General features: G+C 34.5%; 1 protein-coding gene and 1 pseudogene across 5 annotated transcripts; both read left to right on the forward strand.

Moving 5' to 3' along the window:
• The first annotated feature begins 614 nt into the window (after nucleotides 1–614).
• DDX50 (DExD-box helicase 50) lies at nucleotides 615–27716 on the forward strand. 5 transcript variants are annotated; one of them, XM_023537829.1, is made up of 17 exons: nucleotides 728–859; nucleotides 3330–3411; nucleotides 3683–3794; nucleotides 4155–4451; nucleotides 6722–6797; nucleotides 7174–7352; nucleotides 8831–8948; nucleotides 9064–9249; nucleotides 9703–9848; nucleotides 12797–12946; nucleotides 19874–20035; nucleotides 20480–20599; nucleotides 21275–21348; nucleotides 21574–21733; nucleotides 24259–24393; nucleotides 25550–25594; nucleotides 27215–27716. In XM_023537829.1, exons 4-17 carry the CDS (start codon nucleotides 4263–4265, stop codon nucleotides 27491–27493), a joined length of 2019 nt encoding a protein of 672 aa, XP_023393597.1. In that variant the 5' UTR covers nucleotides 728–859; nucleotides 3330–3411; nucleotides 3683–3794; nucleotides 4155–4262; the 3' UTR covers nucleotides 27494–27716. The 5 variants fall into 5 exon arrangements, with proteins under 5 accessions (XP_023393598.1, XP_011370450.1, XP_011370451.1 ...); XM_011372148.2 differs by lacking the exon at nucleotides 3330–3411 and having other exon boundaries at nucleotides 616–859; nucleotides 3741–3794; XM_023537828.1 differs by lacking the exon at nucleotides 3330–3411 and having other exon boundaries at nucleotides 706–859.
• LOC111746813 lies at nucleotides 22147–22265 on the forward strand (annotated as a pseudogene).
• Nucleotides 27717–27998: the final 282 nt, after the last annotated feature.

Here is a 27998-nt window from a genome sequence, read left to right on the forward strand (position 1 = left end):
TAGTTTCCTCTATGTCAAATGGGGAGTGTAGGAAAGACCTAAAATGAAGCCAGGACCAACCTCATGACTAAAACCTAAGACTTGAGGGACGAATATCCAGTTCTCGCCTTCACTCCAAGTCCACGTTGCCCACTCCAGACCCCCATTAAGCCCTTTGCCAACAACGCCGACCCTCGGATCTCGCGCGAAGTCGTTAGACGTTAACGCCTCACCCCGCAGTGGGCGGGGCCGAGGCCCGCCGTTTCCGGCGACGAATGGCGGGGCGGCGCGTGGCACTCCCCACCCACCGCGCACGGGCCGGTGAACGTGCCAGCCTGTCGCGCGTGCGCGCGGGCCCCTCTCCACCGCCGTTGAGGGGCTTCCTAGCACCAGCACTGCATGCTGGGAAGCCTCGAAGCGTCTCCAAGGTGAAATGTTCGGAGTGGCGAAAGGGGAAAGAGAGGAATCCCTCCCACAAACCCCTATTTTATGCTAATAAACTCGCGCATCCTTTGTGGCGATTGGCCAGGGTTTTAGTTGTAGCAGCCAATCACTTTGGAACAAGAGTGGGCGAATCGAGACCTCTCACACTCATTGGCTAGAGATTGAGTCGCAAGGAGAGAGTTTAAATCGAGAATATCCGGGATTACTTTCCCTAGCCGGGCGGTGCGTGTCCCGGAAGTGACGCACGGCTTTGGCCCAGCGGCTGCCCTGCCCCCGTTTCCTTTCACGCTGTCGCTCTCGGTAGGTGCTTGTGGCCGCTGTGTCCAGAGGGAGGCGGCGGCGACGAATGATGCCTGGGAAACTCCTCTGGGGGGACATTATGGAGCTGGAGGCACCCTTGGAGGAGACCGAGAGCCAGAAGAAGGAGAGGCAAAAGGTGCGCTGAAGATGGGCCGCGCCTCCTTTTGGGCTGCGCTGGCTTGGGTGGGGAGGGGAGCTGTTCCTGATGGCCTGTCACAACCGGGCCGGAGCATCCGAGGGCCTCTCCTCGCACAGCCATTGCCCATTCCTACCTTCACACCTCCAACTTGGAGAAAGGCAGCCCTGGGCTTTGGCCCGGCCTCCGTGGTCCCTCAGTCTTCCCCGTCGGCGCCTGCGAGATAGGACTCCATCGGCGCGGAGTGTGTTCTTTCTCTCCTCTTCTTCCTAAAGCAGCGAGACCTGCTATTTGCTTCCTGTTGGCCGTCCCCAAACAATGATTAGGAAAACTGATTGCTTTGAATATGTTACTTGTCCGTCACCCTGACCTGTATGCGAGAATCTTGGGGAGAGCGATTTTAGGTTTACAAACTTCGATAACTAGGCTTTAGAGGCTTAAGGAAAAGTGTCAGAGCCACCGTTGCCAGGGTCCGGCTATAGTGGAAATCGTGTGTGTTGTATTAATAGCCTTTACTCCTAGTATTTACATTTAATCCGCAAGTATTTATGGAGTTTAATATGTGCCAGACTCTTTGCTGGGCACCAAAGAGTTTAAACAATTTCCTGCCCTCAAGAAGCCTGTAGAGTTGTAGAGACTTCCCACCTCACCCCTCCAAAGAAAGAGACCTGGAGAAAACAGCTGAGGATGGTAAGGAAGTGTTATTCCAAGGCTGATGTTTGACAAAGAATGAAAATATTCTGTATAGTCCCAGAGAGCAGAACCTACCCTCATCACCAAGGTAAACTTGCCATTCCAGCCAAACAATTATTAACCATTTTAACCATTTTAAAGTGTACAGTTTTGCAGCATTACATACATTCACATTGTTCTGTAGCCACCACCACCATTCATCTTAACTTTATCCTTCCGAACTGAAACTCTGTGCCCATTAGGCACCAACCTCTCCATTGCCCCCTCTCCTCAGTCCCAGGCAACCACCATTCTGCTTTCTGTATGAATTTGATTACTCTCTAGATACCTCACATAAGTGAAATCATCTGGTAGTTATTTTAATTTTGCCTCCTCCTGAAATACTTGTTTTTCCTTTTGCATTCAAATTCTATCCATCTGTTAAGGTCTAGAGTTCTAACCAGTGTACATATAACATTCCCCTTCAGAGTTTTGTTCCAGTGCTATCTTTATCATTCGATTGGCATTTATTATGCCCTTCCTTGTAAAGTTAGCTCATTTTTCCTATGTATCTTTCCCTAGTATTTCTCAAAGATTCTTGAGGGAAATGACCATATATTTGTCTATCAATACATTTCACTATATTCTTGTAAATTAGTGGCTTTCGCATTGTAGACTCTCCAGAAGACTTGTTGATTTTCCTTTATGAAAGATAACTACTAATCTGGAAAGAGATTGGAATACTAATAGAAAAAGAGCCTTTGAATAGTGATCTGGCATTGAGATGAAGATAACTTTGGTTTTGGATATGTTGAACTATGAAGCTGGGCCTTAGGTTCTCAGAAGTGGAATGCAAGTGAGGAAGGAAGCCTGGCAATGTATGTTGAAGCTGTGAAAATGGTATGAAAATGTGCATAGAAAACAGACTTAAGGAGCATTGACAAAAGAGGAGGAAAAGGAACCATTGAAGGTAGAGGTAAGAAGATAAGGAGAGAATATAGAATGTCATGGGAGCCAACGAAGTGGAAAGTCAAGCACTGTGCATCTGATGTGGAACAATATATTTCATCACCTTATGATATTGCTGGGCTTGGACCTAGAGGTCTCACTTTACCTTGCTTCATTTCTACGAAGTGCAGGGCCCAGGAGCAATTCAAACCCCAAAGCTGGCTCTATATAAATGACCTTGTTTTTCTATTGACCCTATTGATTTGGAGAGATGTTGGTTATTTCAGTTAACTAAAGAATAAATGATGTAACATATCACTGTATAACTTATGTTAATGTAAAGCTCTACTGTTTACAAAGCATTTTCACATACCTTATTTTTCTTGCAATTCCTATTTTATGGATGAGAAAATTGTATGTGAGAGTACTCTGTAAAAATTGTGTAAATCATGATGAAATTTTTGGTGATGGTAGTTTTTATTATCACTAATCACTCTAATTTATTTTGAACATTTGACCACATATTTCCAAATTATTTCTTGCTGTCTGCAAATATTAAAACACTGGCCAACAGTTTGGCTTTTTAAAACTAAAGTTGAAGAATAGTCCTTTTTTGAAAAAATTAAATTCTATTAACTAAATTTAAAAAACTTTAAAAAAGTTTCCAAGATTAATATACTTGTTTTCATGAGAATATAACAATTGGAGTTTTACATGAATTAAATAGTTTCATTTGGTTTATTTTTTCTTTAACCTGTTATTTATCGATGTTCAGAGAGGAAGCATGATGTAAAAAGAGCATGGGCTTTCAAGTCAGATGGTGCTTGATTTCTGGCACTTCAACTTGCAGGAAATCCCACATGTGGGTCAGTAACAGAGGCAAATTACTTACCTTTGAGAACTTCTGTTTCCTCATCTGTAAAATGGCAGAGGTAATACAGGTTCGCTATCCCTTATCCAAAATCCTTGGGGCTAGATGTGTTTTGGAATTCAGAATTCTGGAGATTTTTAGAAGGGTATCACCCCAGTAGGGTTTGGGGCCCCCAACCTGTAATGAAACACCTTAATTCTAAATATGAATATCCATACTAAGTATAATAAATAAAGATTACTTTAGTTCAAGTCAAATTTAGCCACCAAATGAGTTTGGGTCAGGTAAGGTTTTGTCTCCAAATAAGTTACAAAAAAACTTTCGGTTTTCAGAGCTTTATGGATATCGGAATTTCGGATAAGGGATTATGGACCTGTACTTCCCTTATAGGGTTGTTATGAAGATTTAAACAAGATAAGCCGAAAACACATTACACAATGCTGGGTAGGTAATAAATATTAATTTTTTTCTTTTGGAGTTATTCGAAGTTTTTGTTTGTTTGTTTGTTTGTTTTTACATTTATGTATCTCCTTCTTCTGAAAAGGAGCTATTTTAATTTCCCTTAAATCTAATTATGGGATTAGAAAGGGGCTAGAGGCCAAGTCTTGAGAATGCAAGAGATGGGATGAGAAAGAAAGCAATAGGCGAAGCAGTGGCTTGGCATTAGCAACCAGTCTGGGTTTCTACCAGGGAACTTTTCAGGAAAACGGTAGATTGTGCTTTGCTGGTTGGGGAGTCTTGTTCTAACTTCTTTTAGAGGATAGTTTGTGACCCTCCTGTCACTGCTTCCTTGTTTTTTTACAGAGTGACAGAAGGACGTCAAGGCACCATTTTGACTCAGATGAAAAATCAGAAACAAGAGAAAATGGTGTTGCCGATGACCTGGATGCTCCCAAGTCCAAAAAAGCTAAAATGAAAGAGAAGCTAAATGGAGACACTGAAGAAGGATATAATAGACTTTCAGATGAATTTTCTAAATCTCATAAGTCAAGAAGAAAAGATCTGTCAAATGGAGATATTGATGAATATGAAAAAAAATCAAAGCAAGTGTCATCCTTAGATAGTTCTTCTCATAAGTCAAGTGATAATAAACTAGAGGAGGTATGGATACTTTTTGTTTTGCATTTGACATTATCCTGAAATACAGACTAATTTGATTTTTTAGACTACGTAGAATTGATTCTATAATATTACCTGCTTGGTGTCTAGTACCCTCAGTTGGACCAGGGAGTCTGTACAGCTGTAACCTGAGCCTTTTTTCCTTTGTCCCTTGTTTTTTTAAGGTATTGCCTTTTCTTGATGTAGAGGTTATGGATGGTCAGATTTAAACCTTTTCCTGTACATTTGGGTTATTAAGCAGTTTTTCCAAATTGGTTATTGATGGTCACCTACTTGTATTTCTTATGGTTATTTCAGTCTCTACCAGTACTCATGAATTGACTTCTGACTTCCTGAAACAAGGTACATAAGCCCTCTTGACTTTATGTATTTTACCTTCTGCTTTTTATAACAACAGCACTTTAAATGATCTTTAAGTCTTATTGTAACTCAATCTTAAAGCTGTCTGCATTTTTAAAACAAATGAAACATAAAATGATCTGAAGAAATCTTTCTCATGAGTATTTTTGAGAGATATAGAAAACATGTTTAGTGTAAAATCTGCAGCTTTTGCCAGTACCTGTCGAGTAGATATTTTCTTGCACAGAATTTGTTCAGTTTGTTTTTGCAGTTTTCCTCTAGCAGAATTCATAAATCTTTCTAGGTATTATTAATTGTCAGTAAATTACTTAGTTCCTCAGAAACAACTTTGATAGTCTTAATAATTCTTGGTGATTAGTAATTTTTTATATTTTTTAAATCTGGTAGTTGCTGATAATTTAAGTACATTTGAGCTTAATGTGTAATATATGGGGAGCTTTGGGAAAAAATGCTGAATTCTTGCCTTACAATGTGTGTTTTTTATTTGTGAATTTGTTATTGGTCAGGAAGCACAATGTTAGCTGATCTAAATAAGGTCCTACAAATCTGTATTGCTAGTAGTGGAATGTACAGGTTGCTCTTGTTCTGTTGGGATTTTGCTTGATACAATGCTTTGTATCATAATAGGCTTAACTGTTTATAATTTTGTTTAGATCATGTTAGGGTTTAGGAATTCTAACTCTAGGAATCTATCCTCCTAAGGAGATAATCACAAAAGATGTGCACAGATGTATGAATAAGTACTCTTATCACAGTGATATTGTTGATAATAGCCAAAAATTTCAACATCCTAAATGTTTGAAATTAATAAAATATGCTATATTCATGCGAAAGCATACATCTGTCTTAAATGTCATAGAAGAGTGTTAGAAAGGCATTTAGTGTATCTTATTAAGTGAAAAAAGCAGATTTCAAAACAGTAAATGCAGTATTGTCTTATTTTTACTTAAAAAAAATCAATATGTGCATAGAGTGAGGATTAGAGTAATGTGCTTGTAATGTGGCTTTGCTGATTGGATTATAGATAACATTTATTTCTGTTTATAGTTTCTAAAATTTCTACAATGAAAATGTATAACTTTTATAATAAAATAATTTTTTTTTATCTTAAAATGAAGATACTGTTAAGGTTTGCTTAAATGGCTTACAATTTGAATTTGATACTATGTGTTCTACCTGATTCCCTATTTGAAAATTGCTGTTTTGTGTGGTTCTGGAACTACTTTCTTTAAACACGTCAATAACAAAGTTTATGGGTAGATATATTGTCTCTTTGTTCTATCTGTATGTTGACTAGTACACAGTTTTCAATAGATGTTAAGTGATAATGTTACGCTAACCTGTATATATGTTAAAGAAATTTTCAAGCTTACAGAAACTTTTCTTTGTATTAGTGACCTAAAAAATGCTTTTTAGAGCCGTAGAACAACTTTTTAACCTTTATTTTTAAACAGTTTACTTTCCTCGTGCAATTTCCTTTAGGGCTGTTTTATAGGCTGATGTTGATCCTCGCAATTAATATTTTTTGTATCTGTGAATATGATTTAGATTATTAAATAGCTCTTTTGTAATATCTTAGTCAAATGGAAATATATTTTAATTTATGTAGTAGATGTATTGCTAAAGGGAGATTTATGTGTGAATTGATCATTCTTAAATGTATTATGGGAAAGTGTATTAAGTAAGCTTGCTATTTAAAGGGATACTTTTGAAATTAACAGAATTTCCCACTAATTTATCTTGTAAATTAATCTATACAATTTTTCAAGTGCTAACTAAAGTTGATTTATTAGCTCCTTTAGTAAAACTAAAAACAGTAAATGACTAAAAGATTCTAAATACCTAGTCGAATATGAATTATATTAGTTAGAACTTTAATTTCATTTTGACAGACCCTAACACGTGAACAGAAAGAAGGAGACTTCTCCAATTTCCCTATTTCTGAGGAGACTATAAAGCTTCTGAAAGGTACTATGAATTTTAATGGATATGCAGTTGAAAATCTAAATCTAAAAACTAGATTTTATAAAAACTCTGCCTTTTCCAACTAAAAGGAGAATATAGAAAGTATAGAGAAATAGTTCTTCTTTAATTGCAGTTATTTCTATATCATCCTTTTTGGTATTCTAACCTGTTTTTAACTCTAAAGAATTATATGTGTTTGTCAAAAGTTCAGACCAATTTTTAAAAATAATTTCTCTTTGGGATAGGAATAACTGTACATGTCACTAGGTGGTATATCTTTAGGCAGATGTTGAGGAATCAGGATTACCATTTTCAAATAAATATATCTTTCTCTAATGCTAGTCTTAAATAAATATTTCAATGAAATCTCATTTTGCAGGTCGAGGGGTAACATATCTCTTTCCTATTCAAGTTAAGACCTTTGGTCCTGTATATGAAGGAAAAGATTTAATTGCTCAAGCACGGACAGGAACAGGAAAGACATTCTCTTTTGCCATCCCCTTGATTGAAAGACTCCAAAGAAATCAAGAGACAATTAAAAAAAGCCGCTCACCAAAGGTAACCATTATAGGGAGTAAAAGGTTTAAACATTATTCCATTGGAAAAGGAAAGAAAGTATACTAGTTTTAAGTCCAAGTATTCCCAATATAGAAAACTTTGGCATAAAATAAAAATTTGGCTCCTAAAGCAAAAATTTGTTTATTTTTAACATAAGAAATTCAAGTAATGCTAAAGTGAAGTAGTTACTGCATATGAATGTAATGTGTATGGATCCATAGACATCTTTGATAACTGTGTATTATGAAGCCAGCATATCTAATTTTAGGAGTATTTACAGTTAGTATATTTAGTGACCTTTTTCTTTTTTTTTTTTAAGTCATGACTTTTGCTTTTAAACAATGAATTTGCTAAAGAGGTATTCATTTATTTTGTCATTCAGCAAAGAATATTTATTTCGCTGGTTGACTTTTTAAGAAGAGATTATAGAAATGGTATTACTGGTCCCTATGTTTTTGGAATACTGGAGATCTGTCTTAATTTATAAGTGGTAAAGAACAGATAGGACCTATTGAAATTTTAGCCCAAAATTTGACCTTTTTAGAACCCGTGTTCACTTTAAGGTTCATAAAAGTGAAGAAAAAAAAAATCAGCATTATAACTTGAAAGGATGTGATTAAAAGTAATTTGTTCGTTGAGACTGTTAAATGATGTTACAGTATGAAACTAAATTTACATATGTGAATATAATTAAGTCATAATACTCTTGGATCAGGTTGGCCAAGAGGACAAGTCTTTTTCAGAAAGTTTTGCTTCTTAGGTGAAATTAGGAAAGACTGCAAATAATAGAAATAGGACACAGTTCTAACACTGCCTTAAAAAACTTTTATGCTAGAAGTACATTACTGGAGATTCCAGCTCCACCACTTCTAGCTGTTTGATCTTGGGCAAGATTCTTAACTTCTCTAAGACTCGGGTTCCTCATTTGTAATATTAGGATAATAATGTCACCTTATAGGGTTTTTGCGTGTATCCAATTAGATAATTCAGGTAAAACACTAGTGCCTGGCATATGGTGAGCATGCATTCATTCATTCATTCGGCAGATATTTTTTGAGTATCGGTTCTGTCCAGGTTGAAATGTAAGGAATACAGTAACTCAGACTGACAAATTCCTGTCTTCATGGAGTTTACATTTTAGTGGGTAAGAGACAATAAGCAAATAAGTAAAATATAAATATCTTACATGATGTAAGTGCAAAACAGAAACAGTTAAGCAAGGGCGAGGGGATATGAAAAGAGAGACTGACAAGCTTATTGAGAAAGTGAGTTTTGAAAAGAGACCTGAAGGAATTAAGGGAGAATATAATAAATATAAGGTATTATTCTTGTTGTTATTTGTGCTCTTTAAATACCACGACATCAATGTTGAGATTTCTAGTTTTAAATGTGCCTTAAAAAAAAAAAGTTTTCTCAGTTTGAATTTAGATATCTTTAGAAAAATATGTATCTTTTTGTTTTTTAAATCTCCTGCTCAGGTACTCGTTTTGGCTCCCACAAGGGAACTGGCAAACCAAGTAGCCAAAGACTTCAAAGATATAACTAGAAAACTAAGTGTGGCGTGTTTTTATGGTGGAACATCATATCAAAGCCAAAGTGAGTAAATAAGTATGATAGTAGCTCAAAGATCTATTTGCTACTTAAATCAAAAAAAATAATAGGAAAATATATATTTTATTTACATATTACTAATATTTTTCTCCTCTCACAGTTAATCATATTCGAAATGGTATTGACATCTTGGTTGGAACCCCTGGTCGCATCAAAGACCATCTGCAGAGTGGCCGATTAGATCTTTCTAAATTACGCCATGTTGTGCTTGATGAAGTGGATCAAATGTTAGATTTAGGTTTTGCTGAACAAGTTGAAGATATTATCCACGAATCCTACAAAACTGGTATATCCTAATTAAAAATAAGCACGTTAGCAATTATTCTCTTATCTAAAAGCTTGTGAATTTTTTGCTTCATAATTTTTACATTGTCTCCAGTGTTCTAACAAAACTGAAGTTATTTGTTCTCTTCCTGATCAAGAAAGTATAATAGCATACTTTAACTATTTTCTTAGCTTTTTATGCTTTATAGTCAGTAGTTACATTTACTAATACGTTTTGCTGGTTTCTTTGCTCATTGTTCCTTAAATTTTCACCTTCCTTCTGGATTCAGTTTTCTTCATATTTTCTCCCAGTTATGAAAGTTGAAAGTTTTAGTAATTGCAATGAAGTTTGTATGTTCAATTCACCCCATGTTTTGAATTTTTCATTATTTCTTTGAAGTCTGGGGGGATTTTTAAGAGCTGACTACATCCTGGGGTATTAAGAAAGCATTTGAATTCTTTTTGTTTGTTTAAGATTCTGAAGACAATCCTCAGACTTTACTTTTTTCTGCAACTTGCCCACAGTGGGTATACAAAGTTGCAAAAAAATATATGAAACCCAGATATGAACAGGTTGACCTTGTTGGAAAAATGACTCAAAAGGCTGCAACTACTGTGGAAGTAAGTAGCTTTCCAGCATGATAAATTTTAACTTTCAGTTGGTATTTTGAAATTTATTGAAGCTAAACTTAAGTTTTGGGTACCAATTCAGGCCAAATCTTTCTTTATTGCCCTTAGTCAATAAGATACTTATGTATTTCTATAGTCTGAGACTGTGGAGCAGAATAGAATAAATGAAAGAGGGAAAAGTATGTGCACAGGCAAGTCCTACCTAACAGAAGATAACCAAGCAGCCATAGAGACAAACTTAAACATAGACAAACTTTGCTAAATATTGTGACAAAAGAGGTGATTCATATCAATCCAAAAAGAATTGTATTGGAATAATTTGTTAAAGCTTAGGTGAAAAAATGTTAGATCCTCATCTCATAGTCTATACCAAAAAAATTCCCAAAAGATTTTTAGAAATTAAGGCATAAAGTTATTTAAAGCAGGTATAGAGGAACAGTTATTTGATTTCGGGAAAGGGAAGGCTTTTCTAAACAAAGTCAGAAGACCATACCATAAAAAATAAGGTTAATAATTTCGACTCTGAAAATTTAAACTAGTAGTATGTTTTTTAAAAGAAAGATAATATTTGTATGATTTATGACAAATATGTTACATATATGTAATTTTTCCATTTAGTAGATGTACATATATGTGTATGTAGATAAAAATAGGTTAAATGAACAGTATTATAATCTATAAATACAATGTAATGGTTAAAAAATGAATTCGAGTAATAAAAATTAAATTACCAAGTGATATGTATAGAATTATACTATTTTTTAAAAAATACACAAAAATGCTATGGATTCTTTAGGTATTTATGTAAATATACAAACATAGGTTGGAAGGGTGAACATCAAACTAATAATAGTGATTATTTCAGGGAAAGGACTTAAACAGTACAGGATAGTCAGAGGAAGCTTCATATATTTTTTAATGGCTGAAATTTTTACAATAAGAGTGTAAAATGTATCAGTGAAAAAAATTTATTAAAGACGTTTTCAAACATATACAAAAATTGAATAGTATAAGGGATCTGATGTACCTATCACCAGGCTTTAAGAATGATCTTTTCTATACCCCCATATAGCCTTCATCCCTACATGTGAAGCATTTAGTCATCTTTTCATCTTCATGTAATTTTATATGTTTTTAAGAGGATAAGGGCTCTTTAAAAAGCAAAACCAAACCACAGAGTTATCACAGTAGAAGAAAGTAATTCTTTACTATCGTTAAATATCTAGTTCCTCATTATTCTAGTTGTCTTTTTTCTTTTCAAATCTGGATCCAAATAAGATCTTCACTCTGCCACTGTCTTAGATCTTTTACAATCTAGTACATTCTTCTGTCCCTTTTTTCCTTGTAATATTTTGTTGAAAAGAAAGATCTATTGTCTTGCAAGTTTCCCACAGTCTCAATTTTGTTGATTTGCACCCCTGTGGTGTTATTTAACATGTTCCTCTGCCTTCATTTTCCTGTGACTTAATAGTTAGATTGTAAAGCTTGATCAGATTTGGGTTTTTTTTTTCCTTTTGAGAGTGGGAAAAGAAGCAAGACCTTGTTGTAGGTGATAAATGATTCTTGGTTTTCTTGTGCTCTTTCTGTTTTCCAGGTGTTCTATAATTAATGTGTTACATTTAAAAACAATTTTATTGAGGTATAATATATGTTAAAGTGAACAGATTTTAAAACGTACAACATAAGTTATTTATCATGAAAATTTTCAAACACACCGAAAAGTTGAATTTTACAATGAACACCCATGTACCCGCCAGGTAGATTCTGCCATTAATATTTTACTATATTTGCCTTATCACATATATATCCATCCCTATACCCATTTTATTTCTTGATGCATTTCAAATTGCAGAAATCAATATACTTACCCATAAATATTTTAGTATGCACATCTTTAACTAGAGCTCTCAATATTTACAAATTTTTTATTGAGGTAAAATTCACATAACTAAAATTAACCTTGTAAAGTGTACAATTCAGCGTCATTTAGTACGTTCACAATGTTATACAGCCAGAGCCTCTATCCACTTCCAAAACATCTCATCACTGCGAAAGGAAACCCGGTAACCGTTTAGTAGTTACTCTTCATTCCCTGCTTCCCCTAGTCTCTGGCAACTGCCAATCTGCTTTTTGTCTCTGGTTATACTTATTCTAGATATTTCATAAAAATGTTATATAATATGTGACTTTTTTGTCAAGCTTCTTTCACTTGGCATAATGTTTTTGAGGTTCATCATATAATATGATTTTTAAGAGATTTGCATACAAAAAATGCAGACTTTTAAGTATACATTGGCTTAATTTTGACCATTTCATCCATGTGCATAACCCAAACCCCTATCAAAATGTGGAATGTTACCATCGTCCCAGAAATTTCCCTCATGCTTCGGCTTAGCCCCCCATCCAGAGGCAACCACTGTTCTGATTCTTTTCCACCATAGATTAGTTTTGCCTGTTTCAGAATTTCATGTAAATGGAATCATACTGTTTGGACTCTTTTTCTGTAAGGCTTCATTCACCCAGTTTATGTTTTGAGATTCCTCTATATTGTTGAAGGTGTCAGTATTGGTGTGTCTGTCTGTCTGTCTGTCTGTCTGTCTGTCTGTCTTCCTCCTTCTCCCTCCTCCACCTCCCCTCTCCCTCCTCTTCCTCCTCCTTTTCTCCCTCTCCTTCTCCCTTTCTCCTCTCACCCCTCTCCCTCTTTCTCCCTCTTTCTCTCTCAGTTCCTTTTAGTTACTGAGTAGTATTCCATTGTATAACTATATCATAATTTGTTTATCCTTTCACCTATCGATAGCCATTTGTATGTTGTTTTTAAATGGGGTTCAAGAGAATCATTGTCTTATTGTCTCCCAGGAGAGCCAGTTCTTGAACAGACAGAAAAAATTACACCTTTTTACTCATTTTAATGAAACATTTGGCATTTTCTCTCCTCAAAGCATTTGGCCATCCAATGCCATTGGTCTCAGAGGCCAGCAGTTATTGGAGATGTCCTTCAAGTCTACAGTGGGTCAGAAGGGAGGGCTATTATTTTCTGTGAGACCAAAAAGAATGTTACTGAAATGGCAATGAATCCGCACATAAAGCAGGTAAGCCTTTTTTCATACTTTCTCTAATCGAGATTATCGGGATGAAGCACTCAACAAAAAATCATATTATACTTTGTGGACCAGATTTGATAGTCATTTTTAGAATTGGATCTAATTCAGAAAGAAGTTGTAGCCACCTTCTCATAAGTCAGGATGGAATTCTATCCATTTTCATCAGGTTTTTTTATGATTTTACAAATGTGATCTTGAAAATACAGAAGTTGAAAGAAAGTGAGTTTCTGTGGGTAAGAGTGGGTAATATTTCAGAGTTGTATTATAAAACAAATCACAAATATTTATTGAATAAATGGATCAGAATACTAAATCCATATGTTTTTTTTTGTTTTAACTTTTCATTGTGGAAAATTTAAAACACAAAAGTTGACATTGTAATGAACCCTATGTATTCACTCTCTAGCTGCAACGATTATTTTATTTCATCCAAATGCCACTCACTTTCTGCTCCAGGATTATTTTGATGCAAGCCTTGGATGACATATTATGTCCATAAATATTTGAGTATGTGTCTTTAAAAGAAAAGGATTATGTTTTAAAAACACGCACAGTAATGTTATTGCATTTAAAAAATTAACAATAATTAATATCAATTAGTGTTCAGTCTCTGTTGCCTCATAAATGCTTTGTTTTTCCTTTTATAGTTTTTTCCCTTGAATCTGGGTCCAAATAAGATTCTTACATTTTGTGATTTCATTAAATCTCTTTAGTATTTGGATTCCTTTTATTTTTTTTCTTGTTTAGGAAACCTGTTTCCAGAATCTAGAATATTGCTTCCCTGTGATATCATTTAACATGTTCCTCTGTCTTCTGTATCTCCTAAAAAATTCAAGTTTGCTTGTTTCATTTGGGCAAAACTATTTCATAGGTGGTGTACTTCTTTCAGGAGGTGTATAATGTCTAGTGTTTCTCTTTTTGTGATGTTAACATCCATTGATAATAATGCTATCAGTTCTTAGGTCAATGTCTCTTCAGTCATTTTTGTTATCTGTGACTTGTTATCTAGTAGACTCCTGAGGATGGACTCATATCAACAGGACAATATTGCCTGTTGATAGTAGCTTATTTTTAACTTCATACCTGAAAATCATTTCCGGTATGAATATAAAATTCTCGGTTCACATTTTCTTTCCTTCAGTATCTTAAATATGTTTTTTCTTTTGTTTTTGGATTAAAGCATATTTTTTCTGTTGTTTTTGGAATAAAGTGTCTGATGCCAATCTGATTTTTTTTCCCCTTAGAATTGATTTGGTCTTTTGTCTTAATGCAAAAGACTTTTCTTTTTATTTAAAAATCGGTTAGTTATACTAGAATATATTTTGGTGGTGTTGGTCACTTTTTCTGGGTACACAGTATACATGTTCAATTTGTAGTTTCTAATATATAATTTAATTTCAGCAAAACTTTCTTGAATTTTAAATTTTTTATTTGTTTTTTTCTGATTGCTTTGGGGTTTTTCTTTAGGGACTCTTGCTATATGTATGTTGGCTTTTTTTCCTCTCTCCTTTTTCACTTTATCTCAAATCCTTTTTGTCTTTTCTTCGAGTTTCAGAATTTCTCATTTTTAAGGAATCATCCATTGTGTTTTACTCAATCTTGTATTCCTTTCAGTATAGTCTTCATTTATGAAAAATCTTTATCTTTTATTGATACTTCTTTCTTGAGTCATTTCACATCATTTCTGAATTTTTCTCATTTTGATATTTCTTGTTCTTATGTCATTTAAAAAATTTCTTTTAGCGCATTCAGAAATATAATGCTATGGTTTTCATCTGTTTTGTGGGCATGCCTTTCTAGAGCACTTTCATTAATCATGCAGATACTATTCTGCTTATTCTCCTCCCTTCTAATTACTTTTTTTGGAGTTTAACTGTGACTTTTTCTATTGTTCATTTTTAGATGTAATTAATCTTTCTGAATGTTAGATGAGGCTGTGTGGGTCAGAATAGTTTTCTACTTCATAGCTCTAGAGCTGTTTCTCCTGTGATTTATTTTTAAGTGCGATCTTTATTTTTTAAATTTTAATTAGTTTCAAGTCTCCTGTAATTTTTGTTAGTGTTTTAAGAATTCAGTCTGTAAATTATATCTCAACAAAGGTGTTTTTTAAAAAGAGACCTTCATTTTCTGAGCTCTGGCTGTCTTTTCTCTCAGTTTTATCTGGATCTTCTTTTTTTTGTTGTTGCTTCTATGACCACCCGGCATCTTCAGTTTGGATTCTAGGTCCAACAGTTTCTCCTCAGTGTGGGGCTTTGTCCTGACAAGGATGCATTGGCTTGCTTGTTTTAAAGTTGTTATAGGGTCCAGGGTGCTCCATCCTCTTTCAGACCTTATCTCTGGCTCCTCACACTCACCTCTGAAGGTGCAAAAACTCTCGCAGTTTCACTTGCTGTTCTCATATTGGCCCATTACAGTTTCCAGGGAGTATCTGTTCCTAGGACTAGCAAATTCCCCCTATACATACAGGTCTTGTCCCTACCTGCTTATGTTTTGGAAATTATGAAAATACCTTGTCATTTAGTTTTGTCATAGATGTCTGGATTTTTAATTGTGTTATCCTTGTTTTGCTCTGTTTGTTTTTATGTGGAAACTGGAGATTCAAAGACTATGCTGTCACCATCTTCTCCTTGTCATTTTAACTAATTGTAGAGCTTTGGCTTTGTATCCAGTATAAACAGATGCTAAATAGTGTTGAAAGGTAGTTGATTTACTTTTCCTGTCATTGCTTTAGAACACTCAGTAGCAGCTGTCTTGCAGAAACTATTGTTTTATCTCATAGGGAGGAACTGCCTTACCGCAAGGGCTGTTTGAGAATTCTTAAAATATTATTGGATGGTGATCAGTTTCTATGGTTGGAAGTAATGCAGTTTTGCCGCCGCTGGTTTGCTGTTTAGGTAAAAATAGTAGTAGGACATCATTATGGATAATACAAGATTTTATGGACTAACAAGGGAACTTTAGTGATTAGTTTACTTTTATTTTTAAATTTAAATTTAGTTTTTCTCTTCAGGTCAGTTTTTACCAGAAAAATACCTTCTTAAGATTCTAAACAATTACACACACACTTACACAAACTTCTGGGAAATAATTTATTCATAACTTAAAGACCTGGTAACCATCACTGGTATCATGAATGTGTTAAGTCCCCCTTAGGACTAGTTATCAAGTAAGAAAATCAGTGTGTATCAAATTTTTTAAGGTGAATTTGAAAAATTCACTTGAAAACCTGTTCACTTATTTAAAATATGTTTGCTTATGACTGTTTAAAAAAAATAATAAGATAATTTTTTCTTTCTTGAACATTTAATTTGGGTTCCATGATATTATACAGGTTTTCTTCCTTCTCCTCCGACTAATCTCTCTGTTTTGTTGAGGTCTTTTTATATTCTTGCTGTGCTTTAAATATGGGCATTCCTCACTCACCTCAAACCTGTACTTATTTCTTCTCACTCAACATATTCTTCCTGAGCATAGTAATTAATAGCATAGACTTTGGAGTCAGACAGATCAGACAGTTCAAATCCCAGTTGTGTTACTAGCTGTGCAACCTTGAGCAAGCTACTTCATGTTTCTGTGCCCATGTTTCCTTTTTTAAAAGTGGTATTAAAAATAAATTTTTTATACTTTCAAGATTTAAATGTAGTCGTTTATTTAAAACATTTAGCACAATACTTTTCTTATAGCAAGCAGCCAATAAGTGTAGAAATATAGTAGTATAGCTATGTATATAGATACATATATCTAGTCACTCCTATGGCTCTGGTTATTGTCTATATGCAGATGATGTCCAGATTTTTTTCCAGGTTAGCTTTGTCTCCAGAATCTAGTCCTATATGTATTCTACTAGCTAAAGACACCCCAGCCCATTATGTACCTAAAATTGAATTCATTCTCTTCTACACACTTATAAACACTATCTCCAGCGTTCCCTGTTGTTGAATGATACATCTACATGTAGCCTAAGCCATAAATCTACCCTTGACTTTTCTTCCTTACCATATGCCATTTAGTTAACTCTAAAATATTTTTGGATTCTGTCTCCTATGTTTTAAAATGGTCCATTTTTTCCCACTACTGTTGCAGAAACTCAAAATCTGGCAGTCATATATAATATATTTCTTTCCTTCATACTCATTTCCACTCCCTTCACCAGGCCCTCCCAGTTTCATTTACTAGTAGTTCTTAAATTCATTTGTGGCCTAGCCTCTACTTACCTTTTCCAGCCTCATCTTTTTATCACACTTTTCCCTCATTTCTGCACTTTCTCCATATATACCATATTTCCTCTCACCTCAGGGCTCTTGAACTTGTAGTCTGTCTTGCTTAGGCTCCTCCTACTCACCCTTCCAATATCAGTCCAGATCACACTTTTTAGGGACTTTTTTTTTTGCTCCAAACTAGGTCAGGTTGTCCTCCTATAAATGCTCTTTGCCTCTTAAACTCCTGCATCAACCATTACACTTTTTGGCTAAAGTTATTTATGTGCCTAATTATTTGATTAATGTTCCTGGCCAAAGTATAAAGACCATGAAGACAGAGGCAGTCTTGTTTTTGTTTGCTGTTTTATACCTAGTGCCCAACGTGTTGTAGATTACTAGGTATGTGTTGAATGAATAGATGGTTATTGGCACTGCTTTGGTGAGGCCACTGACATCTCTTTTAAATTTCTACTTTTGCCTTGCCCTTTTTATGTTGTTATTTATTTATCTATAATTTATTTGAATCAGTTTCAAGTATACAGTACATTGGTTGGATGTGTATAGCGTTCATAAAATGATCCCCCCAATTGCTCCCTCCCTCCCCTGGCTCTTCACCTAGCCAACATTTTAATGCTAACTGCATTCCCTCTGCCATGCTCCCCATCCCTGTGACCATCTATCAACTACTAATTTGTACTTCTTTAACCCTTCACCCCATTCTCCCATTCCCCTAACCCCCATCCCCTCTGTCCGTCACCAAATTGTCCACTATATTTGTGAGTCTGTTTTTGATTAGCTTGTTCTTTTTGTTTCTTAGATTCCAGTAAGTGAAATCATATGGTATTTATCTTTCTCTGACTTAATTTCACTCAGCGTAATAACCTCTAGATCCATCCATGTCATTGCAAATGATAGGATTTCAGTTTTTTAATGGCTGAGTAATATTCCATTGTACATATGAACCATAATTTCTTTATCCAATTGTCTGTTGATGGGCATTTAGGTTCCTTTCATATCTTAGCTATTGTAAATTGTGCTGCCATGAATATTGGGGTGCATAGATCTTTACAAATTATTGTTTTAGCTTTCTTTGGATAAATACCCAGAAGTACAATTTCTGGATCAAAAGGTATATCCATTTTAAATTTTTTGAGAAACCTTCATGCTATTTTCCATAGCGGCTGTACCAATTTGCAATCCCACCAACAATGTATGCCTTGCCCTTTTCTAATACGTTTTATACATTGTAGCCTTAGTGTTCTACAATGCATACATGTTCATGATGATCTTACAATCATTCAATTGTTCTGTATTGTCGTCAGGATAAAATTCATATTCCTTTCCAACCTCATCTCTCACCATTTCTTTTAACTCTATGCTTTAGCAATACTGAAGTATTTGTAGTTCCCTAGACACACTATTTATATATTTTTTTTCTGCCTGGAACTCCCTAGCTTTCTGTTTCTTCTTTTACTTCAACTACTAGTTCCTTTTTATGTGTCAGTGTTACCTTCCTCTCAAACAAGATTGAGTTAGGTTCCCTTCCTAGGTATTTCTATAGCACCCTGCACCTGGTTATAGCACATATCACATTGTATTGAAAATGCCTGTCAACTTGTCTATCTAAAGACGGTTTCTTTATGATTGTTCCAGAACCTGGCATAGTGCATGGTGCATAGCAAGCACTCAGTGATTAACTCATGGGTGCATTAAGCTTAGATACAAAGGTTTAGACACTGTTGGGATTAAATCATTGTTAAGAACTTTAAATTGTAATGGTGGCTAGGAATACTAGGACACTTATTTGTAATACTAGGTAAATTATTTGCAGCACAAATGGAAGATAAATATGTAAGTAGTATAAATAGGTTTGATTTCACTAAAAGATACAGAAATGTGTAAAATTAAAACAACATTGGGAAATCATTTTTGCCTATTAGATTCACAAGGATTATGATTCATAATTTACAGGGTAGGTAGGGAATGATGAAATAAATATCCAGAATGTTGAAGAGTAAATGAGCCAGCTTTTTTTATAATACGATTTTGCAATAGCTTTTAAAATGTTAAATGTTTATCATTTTCCACCCAGAAATTCAACTTCTAGATATGTATCCTACTGAAATATACATATACGAAGGTGTCCAGATATATAAATACAATGTTGTTCACTCTAGCTTTGTTTCTGAAGGTGAAAATCTGGATGCAACCCAAATATTCATTAGTAGGATATTGCTAAAATAAATGATACTGCATCCATATGAAGAAATCATATACAGTTTTAAAAAATTAAGTAGAGTTATGACTATAGATGTGGAAAATGGCTAAGATAACTTATAAAGTAGGTTACAAAACAGTACATATATAGCGTCCCATTTTTATAAGTAAATACATAAAATTATAGTATACGTTAATATATGTGAGAAGCATGTATATATTTAAAAAAATCTGGAAAACATAAAAGAAAAAGAAAAAAAATATCTGTAGGGCTGTTCACCAAACTTAGCAGTGAAATTATTAGGAGACTGATACTAAGGGAAGCTTTTATATTTTATGTTAAATACTTCCTGTAATGTTTGACTTTAAAAAAAAACAATAAGTACGTGTTATCGGGAAATAAGATTAAAAAACAATAAAGAGCATAGGCTTTATGGTGATAGGGTGCTTTCAATTCTGAGTATGAGCTGTACACTTACTTTTCCCTTTTTTCAAATAGAATGCCCAGTGTTTACATGGGGACATTGCACAGTCACAAAGAGAAATTACACTGAAAGGCTTCAGAGAAGGTAGTTTTAAAGTTTTGGTGGCAACCAATGTGGCTGCCCGTGGTTTGGACATTCCTGAGGTTGACCTGGTCATTCAGAGTTCTCCGCCACAGGTAGGAAATGAGATTTGATTTGGGGAAAAGAAAAGTAGCTGTGTAAATTACCATTTTATTTACAAGATATTGCTTGTGGTATGAAAATATGTTATCTGTTCTTGCTCTTAGCCATTTTTTGTTAGTGTGATGTTAAATTGATTAGAATCTGATGCCCTTGCAAATTACTAAACTTCATTATTTAGATTTAAAGCATGGATTCGTACAAGGGAGTTATAAAAAGTTGCCATATAAAGAGTCCAGGGATGCGGTGGATAAAAAGATTTAAATCATACCCCTTTATCCCAAAATTCTGCGTAAAAATTCTTTGGGATGTTGAAAAGAGCAACAGGATTGAAATAAAAATATTATTATTAGTGATAGTTTGTTATTAGCATTATTATTTTGATGCTGGAATGTGTGCAACTTGCTAGATTTTTAAAAAGTATTACCTTTTCTTTTTAGGATGTTGAGTCCTATATTCATCGCTCTGGACGCACAGGTAGAGCTGGCCGGACAGGGATTTGCATATGTTTTTATCAACCAAGAGAAAGAGGTCAACTAAGATACGTGGAACAAAAAGCAGTAAGTAGAGTTAAATTATTTCAGGCTTTATTTATAACTTTTCTCAGTTTAAGCTGCATTTGGATGTGAAGCATGTGGAGAGCTAAATTTGTATTAGCTGCAAGACTGTTTTAATACAACTTTTATTGTGAAGACAGAAGAGCTGACTTTCTCATTTTTCCCATGAATTTCTCCCTTGAAGTGCATTGTGATTTTAGTACCTCTCAGTTCAGCCTTGTAAATGGGTGACTGTGACATTGTCTTGGTGTAATAGTTAAGACTATATTGAATAATGGTACAATAGCCAGTTTCTAGAAATTATACTTTTTGTGGTCTGAATTTTTTGTCATATTTCACATTTTTCCTATTTTTATGATGTTTTTATACACTTTTATATACTTAGTAAAATGAGAGGGTAATAAGAAAAAATGTTGATAGATATAAATAGCATTTTTTTCTTTTTTTGAATCAGCTTTATTTTGCAAGTGAAATTCCATAATTGTAACTAAGGGGCAATTCAGAAATTTTTTTCTTTTTGTATATTTTATAATTGATGATATATTAGAAAATGCAGATCTTTGATCTGCTAGGGCTTGGAAATCCTTAAGTCCAAGAAGTGGAAATTCAAATTATATTAACTTAGGAATTAATTGTAAAGACTTCCATTTTTCTTTAATATAATTCTTTCATTTTCAGGGAATTACTTTTAAACGTGTAGGTGTTCCTTCTACAATGGATTTAGTTAAATCTAAAAGCATGGATGCCATCAGGTATGCTTTCTGACCTTGCTGAATAATTTTTTCTTTTGTATTAGGCTATTCATCTTTAAGCTCTCCTAGTTCAAATATCAGAAAATTTAATCACCAGTTTTACCAGCAGACATTTAGTTATATTAAAATACGAAAACGTTGCTCTTTCTTTTCCCATTCATTCTCTTTTCTTTAATTTTTTTCTCTTTGTCTTGACCAAGAAAATTTGCTATTTTTAAACCATAGGTCTCTGGCTTCGGTTTCTTATGCCGCTGTTGATTTTTTTCGACCATCAGCTCAGAGACTGATAGAAGAAAAAGGGGCAGTGGATGCATTGGCAGCAGCATTAGCCCACATCTCTGGTGCATCGAGTTTTGAACCACGATCTTTGATCACCTCTGATAAGGTAGAAATCTATGAGAAAATTGTATGTACTTAGATTAAAACCGAACCATAGTCATCTGTTTATTTGGAGAGAAATACAGGAAACTTTCACTTTACACAGTACTATGTTAACTGAAACTTACGTACTAGAACCTATTCCTTAATTTTTAAGTTTTCATGGAACCACGCAAATCAAGAAAACCATGCAGTTAACACAGTACCATGCAAAGTAAGAATTGCCTGTATATGTGGAGGGTGTGTGTGTGTGTAAGTAAAATCATCTGACATGGTCCCCTCTTAGATTGGTGTCAAATGTCAAAACAAACCATACTAGAGCCATTGGTTGCAAGTAATTCAAAGATTTATTTATTACTCACTATGGTATAAGTGAGAGGAGTCACTGGGTGAGGGGACCCATAAAAAAGAGAGCTCCCTGTCTATGGCCATGCCACCCTGAACAAGCCTGATCCCATCTGATCTCAGAAGCTGAGCAGAGTCGGACCTGGTTAGTACTTGGATGGGTGGCCACCTAGGAAGACCAGGTGCTGTAGGCGAAAAAAATAAAAAGTAAGGGATTGTAAACTGACAGGGTCCTTGTAATCTGTGAGGTCAACCAAGGGTTGCCTCGCCTAAAAAAAAAACAAAAAACAAAAAAAACCTCTCTGTATGGATGGGGAGAAAGAGAGAGAGAGAAATTGTCAAAGAGAGTTGGTGGGAGAGGGGAACAAAAGGGCAGGGCAGGTAAATTTGCATGTGACTTATTTGGTATAGCATAAATGACTGCAGCTGGGTCATCTGTGGTTTTCCACCTGGCAGGTATTAAGAGTTTAGCCAAATGTCATTTTGCTGAGAGTGACAATGTGTCTAACTCTACTTCTCTGTCCCTACCACCCTCCCATTTCCTCCCCTATATATCTTTTTAAAAAATTAGGATCTAATTAAAGTTTATATGTTAAAATTGGTTGTTATGTCTCTCTTTTAATCTGGAACTGTTTTCCTATCTTTTTAATTGATTATTTGAAGTTTCTAGATAAGTTATCTACATAAGAATCTAGAATAGCTTATCTTCTGGATTTGGTTGGCTTTCTCTTCATTCATCATTTAACTTATACCTTTTTTCAGTCCATTTTATAAACTGGAAGCAACGTGAAAGCTTAGTTTTATATTCAGGTTAAGCAGCTTTGGCCAGACTACATTTTAGTGATAGTGTATACTTCATACTGCATCACATCGGGAGGCATATACTGTCAGATTGTTCTAGTACTAGAAATGCTTATTAGTTCGATTGCTTAAGATGGAAACTGCCATATATTCCCAATATAAAGGTATAGTTTACTCTCTATAATTAGTAAGTAGTCTGTGGGGTGATACTTCAGCACTGAGCAAATATCCTATCCCTAAAAATCCACTTCTTAAGAAAATACTGAGTCTTTTAGAGCTAAGAAGTACTGAAGAGGTCATTTAATCCCAGTCCTTAACTAACAAAAGAATCCCTTTTTGGCAGATGGGTCATCTAAACCTCTGATTAAAATACCTTAGAAATAGAGTGTTAGTGGTTTGACATTTCTTTTATGGATTAAAGCAAAATCCCAAGTGTTTACCATGAGTCTGCTACAGGGCCTTCCCCATGCTACCTTTTTGTCCTCATCTCCTTATCCCTCATCGCTCTCCCCTTGTTTCAGATATCCTACTTGCTGTTACTCAGACATAAACCTACTGCTGCACAAGGCCATTGTTCTTACTTGCACTATTCCAAATGTTCTTCCTTTTCAATAACCACATAGCTTCTTCCTTCACTTCATTTGGGTCTTTCTCCAAATAATAACCTTATCAGAGAGGTCTTTCTCCTTCACCCTGTTTAATATAGCTTACTCCTCTCATTACTCTCGATTCTCTTGCTCTGCTTTATTCTTCTTCATGATGCTTGTTACTATCTGACATTCTATGTTTGCTTATTTGTTTACTGATTACCCCACTCCCCCCCACCCCACCCGCCCCACTAAAATGTAATCTCCATGAGAGGAAGGACTATTTAATTGCTGAATCTCTAGCACCTAGTAGAGTCTCTGGTGCATACATAGGGGACATTCAATAAATTTGTTAGATGAATACCTCCATATGGCTTCTTTGATCTTTTCGTTGTCCAGTAAAGTTTACAGAACAAGTAATTTTTGCTTATATAATAGTCACTTAAAAGTTTAAAGAGGTTTATGTCCTCTTGTTTTTCCACTCCAAGCTAACTTGGACTCATTCAGAATTGACTTCCTTAATTCTTCACTACCTTATTTTTTCTCTGATGCTCTAGTTTAATTATCTCTTAAAGCTTGATGTTTAGAATTAAATATAGTCTTTATAGCAATACATATAAGAATGGTACTTTCAATGATCTATAAGTCTTCTATTAATATAGTTTCTAAGAAGTTATGTTTTTTAGCAGTCATACTGTTGGCCCATAAGTATACCGTTAAGTCATGAAGGGCTATAGAATTCGAACTTCATTGTCTTGCTGCTTTTTTTTCAAGAATAATGTGACTTTTATTCCTTAAGGGGTTTGTAACCATGACTCTGGAAAGCCCAGAAGAAATACAGGATGTCAGCTGTGCTTGGAAAGAACTTAACAGAAAGCTGAATAGTAATGCTGTGTCCCAAATTACCAGAATGTTCCTCCTTAAAGGAAATATGGTAGGCTTTTCTAGATAAGTAAAAAGTTTTTTAATCAACTACTATAAATGTTTATAAAGACTAGCAGGTTTTGTTCCTTTATTTTTTTGAAGCCTAATGAGATGAATAATATTATTTTCTCTGTATGTTAGTTGGTTTCCAGTTGTAAAATTTGGAGGAGTTATATAAACAACTCATTCCTCTAGAAAGCTATAAGTATTCTGCTTAGTTTGAGTAACACCCAAGTTATCTAAATTTCTGCCCTAATAGACTTATCATGTGTGGTTGTGTGTGTTTATTCTCTAAGTAACTTATGATTGCAACAGCTAAACAATTCTATTATTTAGGGAATATACAATATTGGTTTTTGAGTGGCCTGCTATTGGTTGTTAATGAGGAGAATGAAGTGAATTAAGTATTTTAATACATTTATTAAATAGCAAAGTTAAAGCCATCTGTAATATTAGTGACTGATTTCTTCTAATGGTTTTGAGAAAAGATGTTATATTTATTCACCTAACTTGACTATTGAGGTTAATTTTAGCCTATAATTTATTAAATTAATTATTTATTGGAAATAATTTTCTCAAAGTTTAATATTACCTTCAAAAAAGAATTGTGGCAAGTATGAGAAAAATACACACATTCAGAACAAATGTGGAGGGGAGGGAAAATATAACAGGATCCTTCAGCTAAGCTAGTTGGTACACTTGAGTTACAAAATTAACTTTCAACTTTTTGGCAACCAAGACCAAAGAGGAAACATCTTGGGTTACATCAGTCTCTTATCTGGTAAACACTGCAGCTCTTCAGGAGAGAAACTTTCTGGCACTAAATTTTTAAAGGAATTTATTAGATGAATCATTGTACAAGGAACATAGTACAACATTATAGTATCTACAAAAATTTTTCTGAGGAATGCTCTAGATCCTTAGTGTAGTAGTATATTCTTATTAAATAGTGTGTTTAGTTACTTTTCAGATTTAGAAAACACAGTAAACAGCCACTCTGTGTCATGGGTTGTTATATATTACCTGTTCTGATTCTATTAGGTATAGTCTGGGACACAGCTAATCTTTTCTTTTTATAGCTAATATAAGATTACCAGCAAGTATTAGAGTATTAGTAAAAAATTAACTCGTATATCTAAATAAAAATGTTTTCATTTTGCTTTTAGGGTGTTTGCTTTGATGTTCCCACAACTGAGTCAGAAAGTTTACAGGTATTTAAAAATTTTTATCTGTTAAATAATTATGTTTCTCTAAAAGATAGATATTTAAAAAATCGTAAGCACAATATCATTATCATGCCTAAGTCAATTAACAATTCCTTAATATAAAATATCCAATCTATCCAATCATAATTTAAAACATTTTCTATTATAAACAATTTCAAACATAAAAAATAGAATTGCATACTAAATCCTCATGTATCAATCACTTAGCTTCAGCAGTTATCAACTCATGACCAATTTTGTTTCATGTATACTTCCATCCACTTCCCTACTCTCCTGTATTACACTTTTGAAGCAAATTCTAGGCATGCTATCATTTTAACCATAAATATTTCTATAAATAGTAAGGATACTTATTAAAAACATAATCATAATATCATAACTCCCCAAAATAATAAGTCTATATTATCCAACTTGTGTTTAAATTTCCCCTATTGTCTCCTAAATATTTTTATTTTTATTTTTTTATTATTTTTTCTAGATATTTAATATAAGGTCCATAAGGTTCATACTGTAATTTGATGTTTCTTAATCTATAGGTTCTCCCTCCATCTCTTTTTAAAATTTTTCCTTGTATTTTACCTGCTGAAGAACGAGATTGTCCACTGGGTTCCTACATTATAGAATTTGTTGCATTCCTGTGCATATTTATATACATAATTTGAAACAAGAAGGAGATTATTCTGTTTCTTAAGTCTTTTTAAAAGTTTAGACTATATTGTGAATACATTTCTGTGTTAACTACACGGTTCCTTTTTTTTTTTTTACAGTTACTTATTTTTAATGGTTCCTTAGTATTTGGCCATATGGGTGGCTAACTTTTCTTAATCAACGTTCTATTTTCTGACATTTTAGATTATTTCCAATAATATACTGTTATAAACAGGCCAGCCCTTAATTTGGTATACCTAATAAGTCTTTATGCATTGCCATGTTTATCTCTTTAAGATGAATTTTTTAAAGATGACTGCTTGGCCAAAAGGTTTGCATATTTTTAAGATTTCAGTTATATATTGCCACCAGTGGTATGTTTGGGTGTTTGTCTCTGCTCACTCTTATAACCAAGATATTTTAACATTAGTTTTCCTTGGCAAGTCATGATCGCAATGAAGAACAGTTAATATAGAAGGATACGACATAGTGATGCTCTTATGAGCCACTGATTTTGTGTATGTAGAGTTGTTTACCCCGATAGCAAATGTTTCCAACGCTGGTGTTGACAGGTTTTTTAATCTCCATCATCAGCTCTCAGTTCTTGCTTCTGTCAGTATACCTGCTGAAAGCAGTGTACTACTTATTAGTGGTGAATTTGTTTTGTGCAGAGAAACCAGTGCTCTCTTTTAGAATGTGTAAACTGTGTATGAATTTGGAGTTTCAAAATGGGCCTGAGAGTTTCTCCTGAGACGAAAACTTAGGAACTTTAGTGAATGTACTTTGAATATCGTTTTTTTTTCTGGTTTTCAATTTTGTTCCAGATACTTCGAATTTAATGGATCGATGGCCTTTAGCTAATGGATAGTAGATATAAAAAAAGAGTCTACTGTACTCATGTGCTTGCTTATAGTTTCTATTTTGCATTTATATTAATCCTATAACTTCTCCTGACAGGCAGAGTGGCATGATTCAGACTGGATACTCTCAGTGCCAGCCAAATTACCTGAAATTGAAGAATATTATGATGGAAACACATCCTCTAATTCCAGGCAGAGGAGTGGCTGGTCAAGTGGCCGGTCAGGCCGGTCAGGCCGGTCAGGTGGTCGTTCTGGTGGCCGGTCAGGTAGACAGTGTCGACAGGGGAGTCGATCAGGAAATCGACAAGATGGTAGAAGACGAAGTGGGAATAGAAATCGATCAAGAAGCGGGGGCCACAAACGGAGTTTTGACTGAGAATTTGATAATTAATCTACCAGTGTGAGCTTGCATATTTCTGCCTAATCATGTACATTATCCACCTAAAATTAGGTCATGATAGTTGAGGTATGTGTCTGCTATTTGCAAAGAAGTTGGTCGTATTTTTTTAAAAAGTATTTCACAAGAATGGTTGTAAACAAAACTACTTATGCAGTTATACCTTTGAATAAAAAAAAACTCCTTTTATTGTCTCTTTTCACTATGTGTTTAGAATGTTCCTCAATGTGATCTTTTAAAATGTTTTCTAAAACATAGCCCATCTCAGGGTTCACAGAAAGATTTTGGACACAATGATTGCACATGAATTAAGTCAGGAAAAAGAAACAGGGAAATGGGAATGGGCATCCAGGCAAAGGTTTAATGAAACAACAAGGTCTAAGTATAATAAACTAAGTAGATCTCTGTGAGGAAAGCAGTGGTGAAAACACAGCAAGAGTCATATCTTGGAAGGCTTCACAGACATTGGACAGCCACTGAAGTG

Source organism: Pteropus vampyrus, unplaced genomic scaffold (assembly GCF_000151845.1).
Source record: "Pteropus vampyrus isolate Shadow unplaced genomic scaffold, Pvam_2.0 Scaffold202, whole genome shotgun sequence".
NCBI classification, from domain to species: domain Eukaryota; kingdom Metazoa; phylum Chordata; class Mammalia; order Chiroptera; family Pteropodidae; genus Pteropus; species Pteropus vampyrus.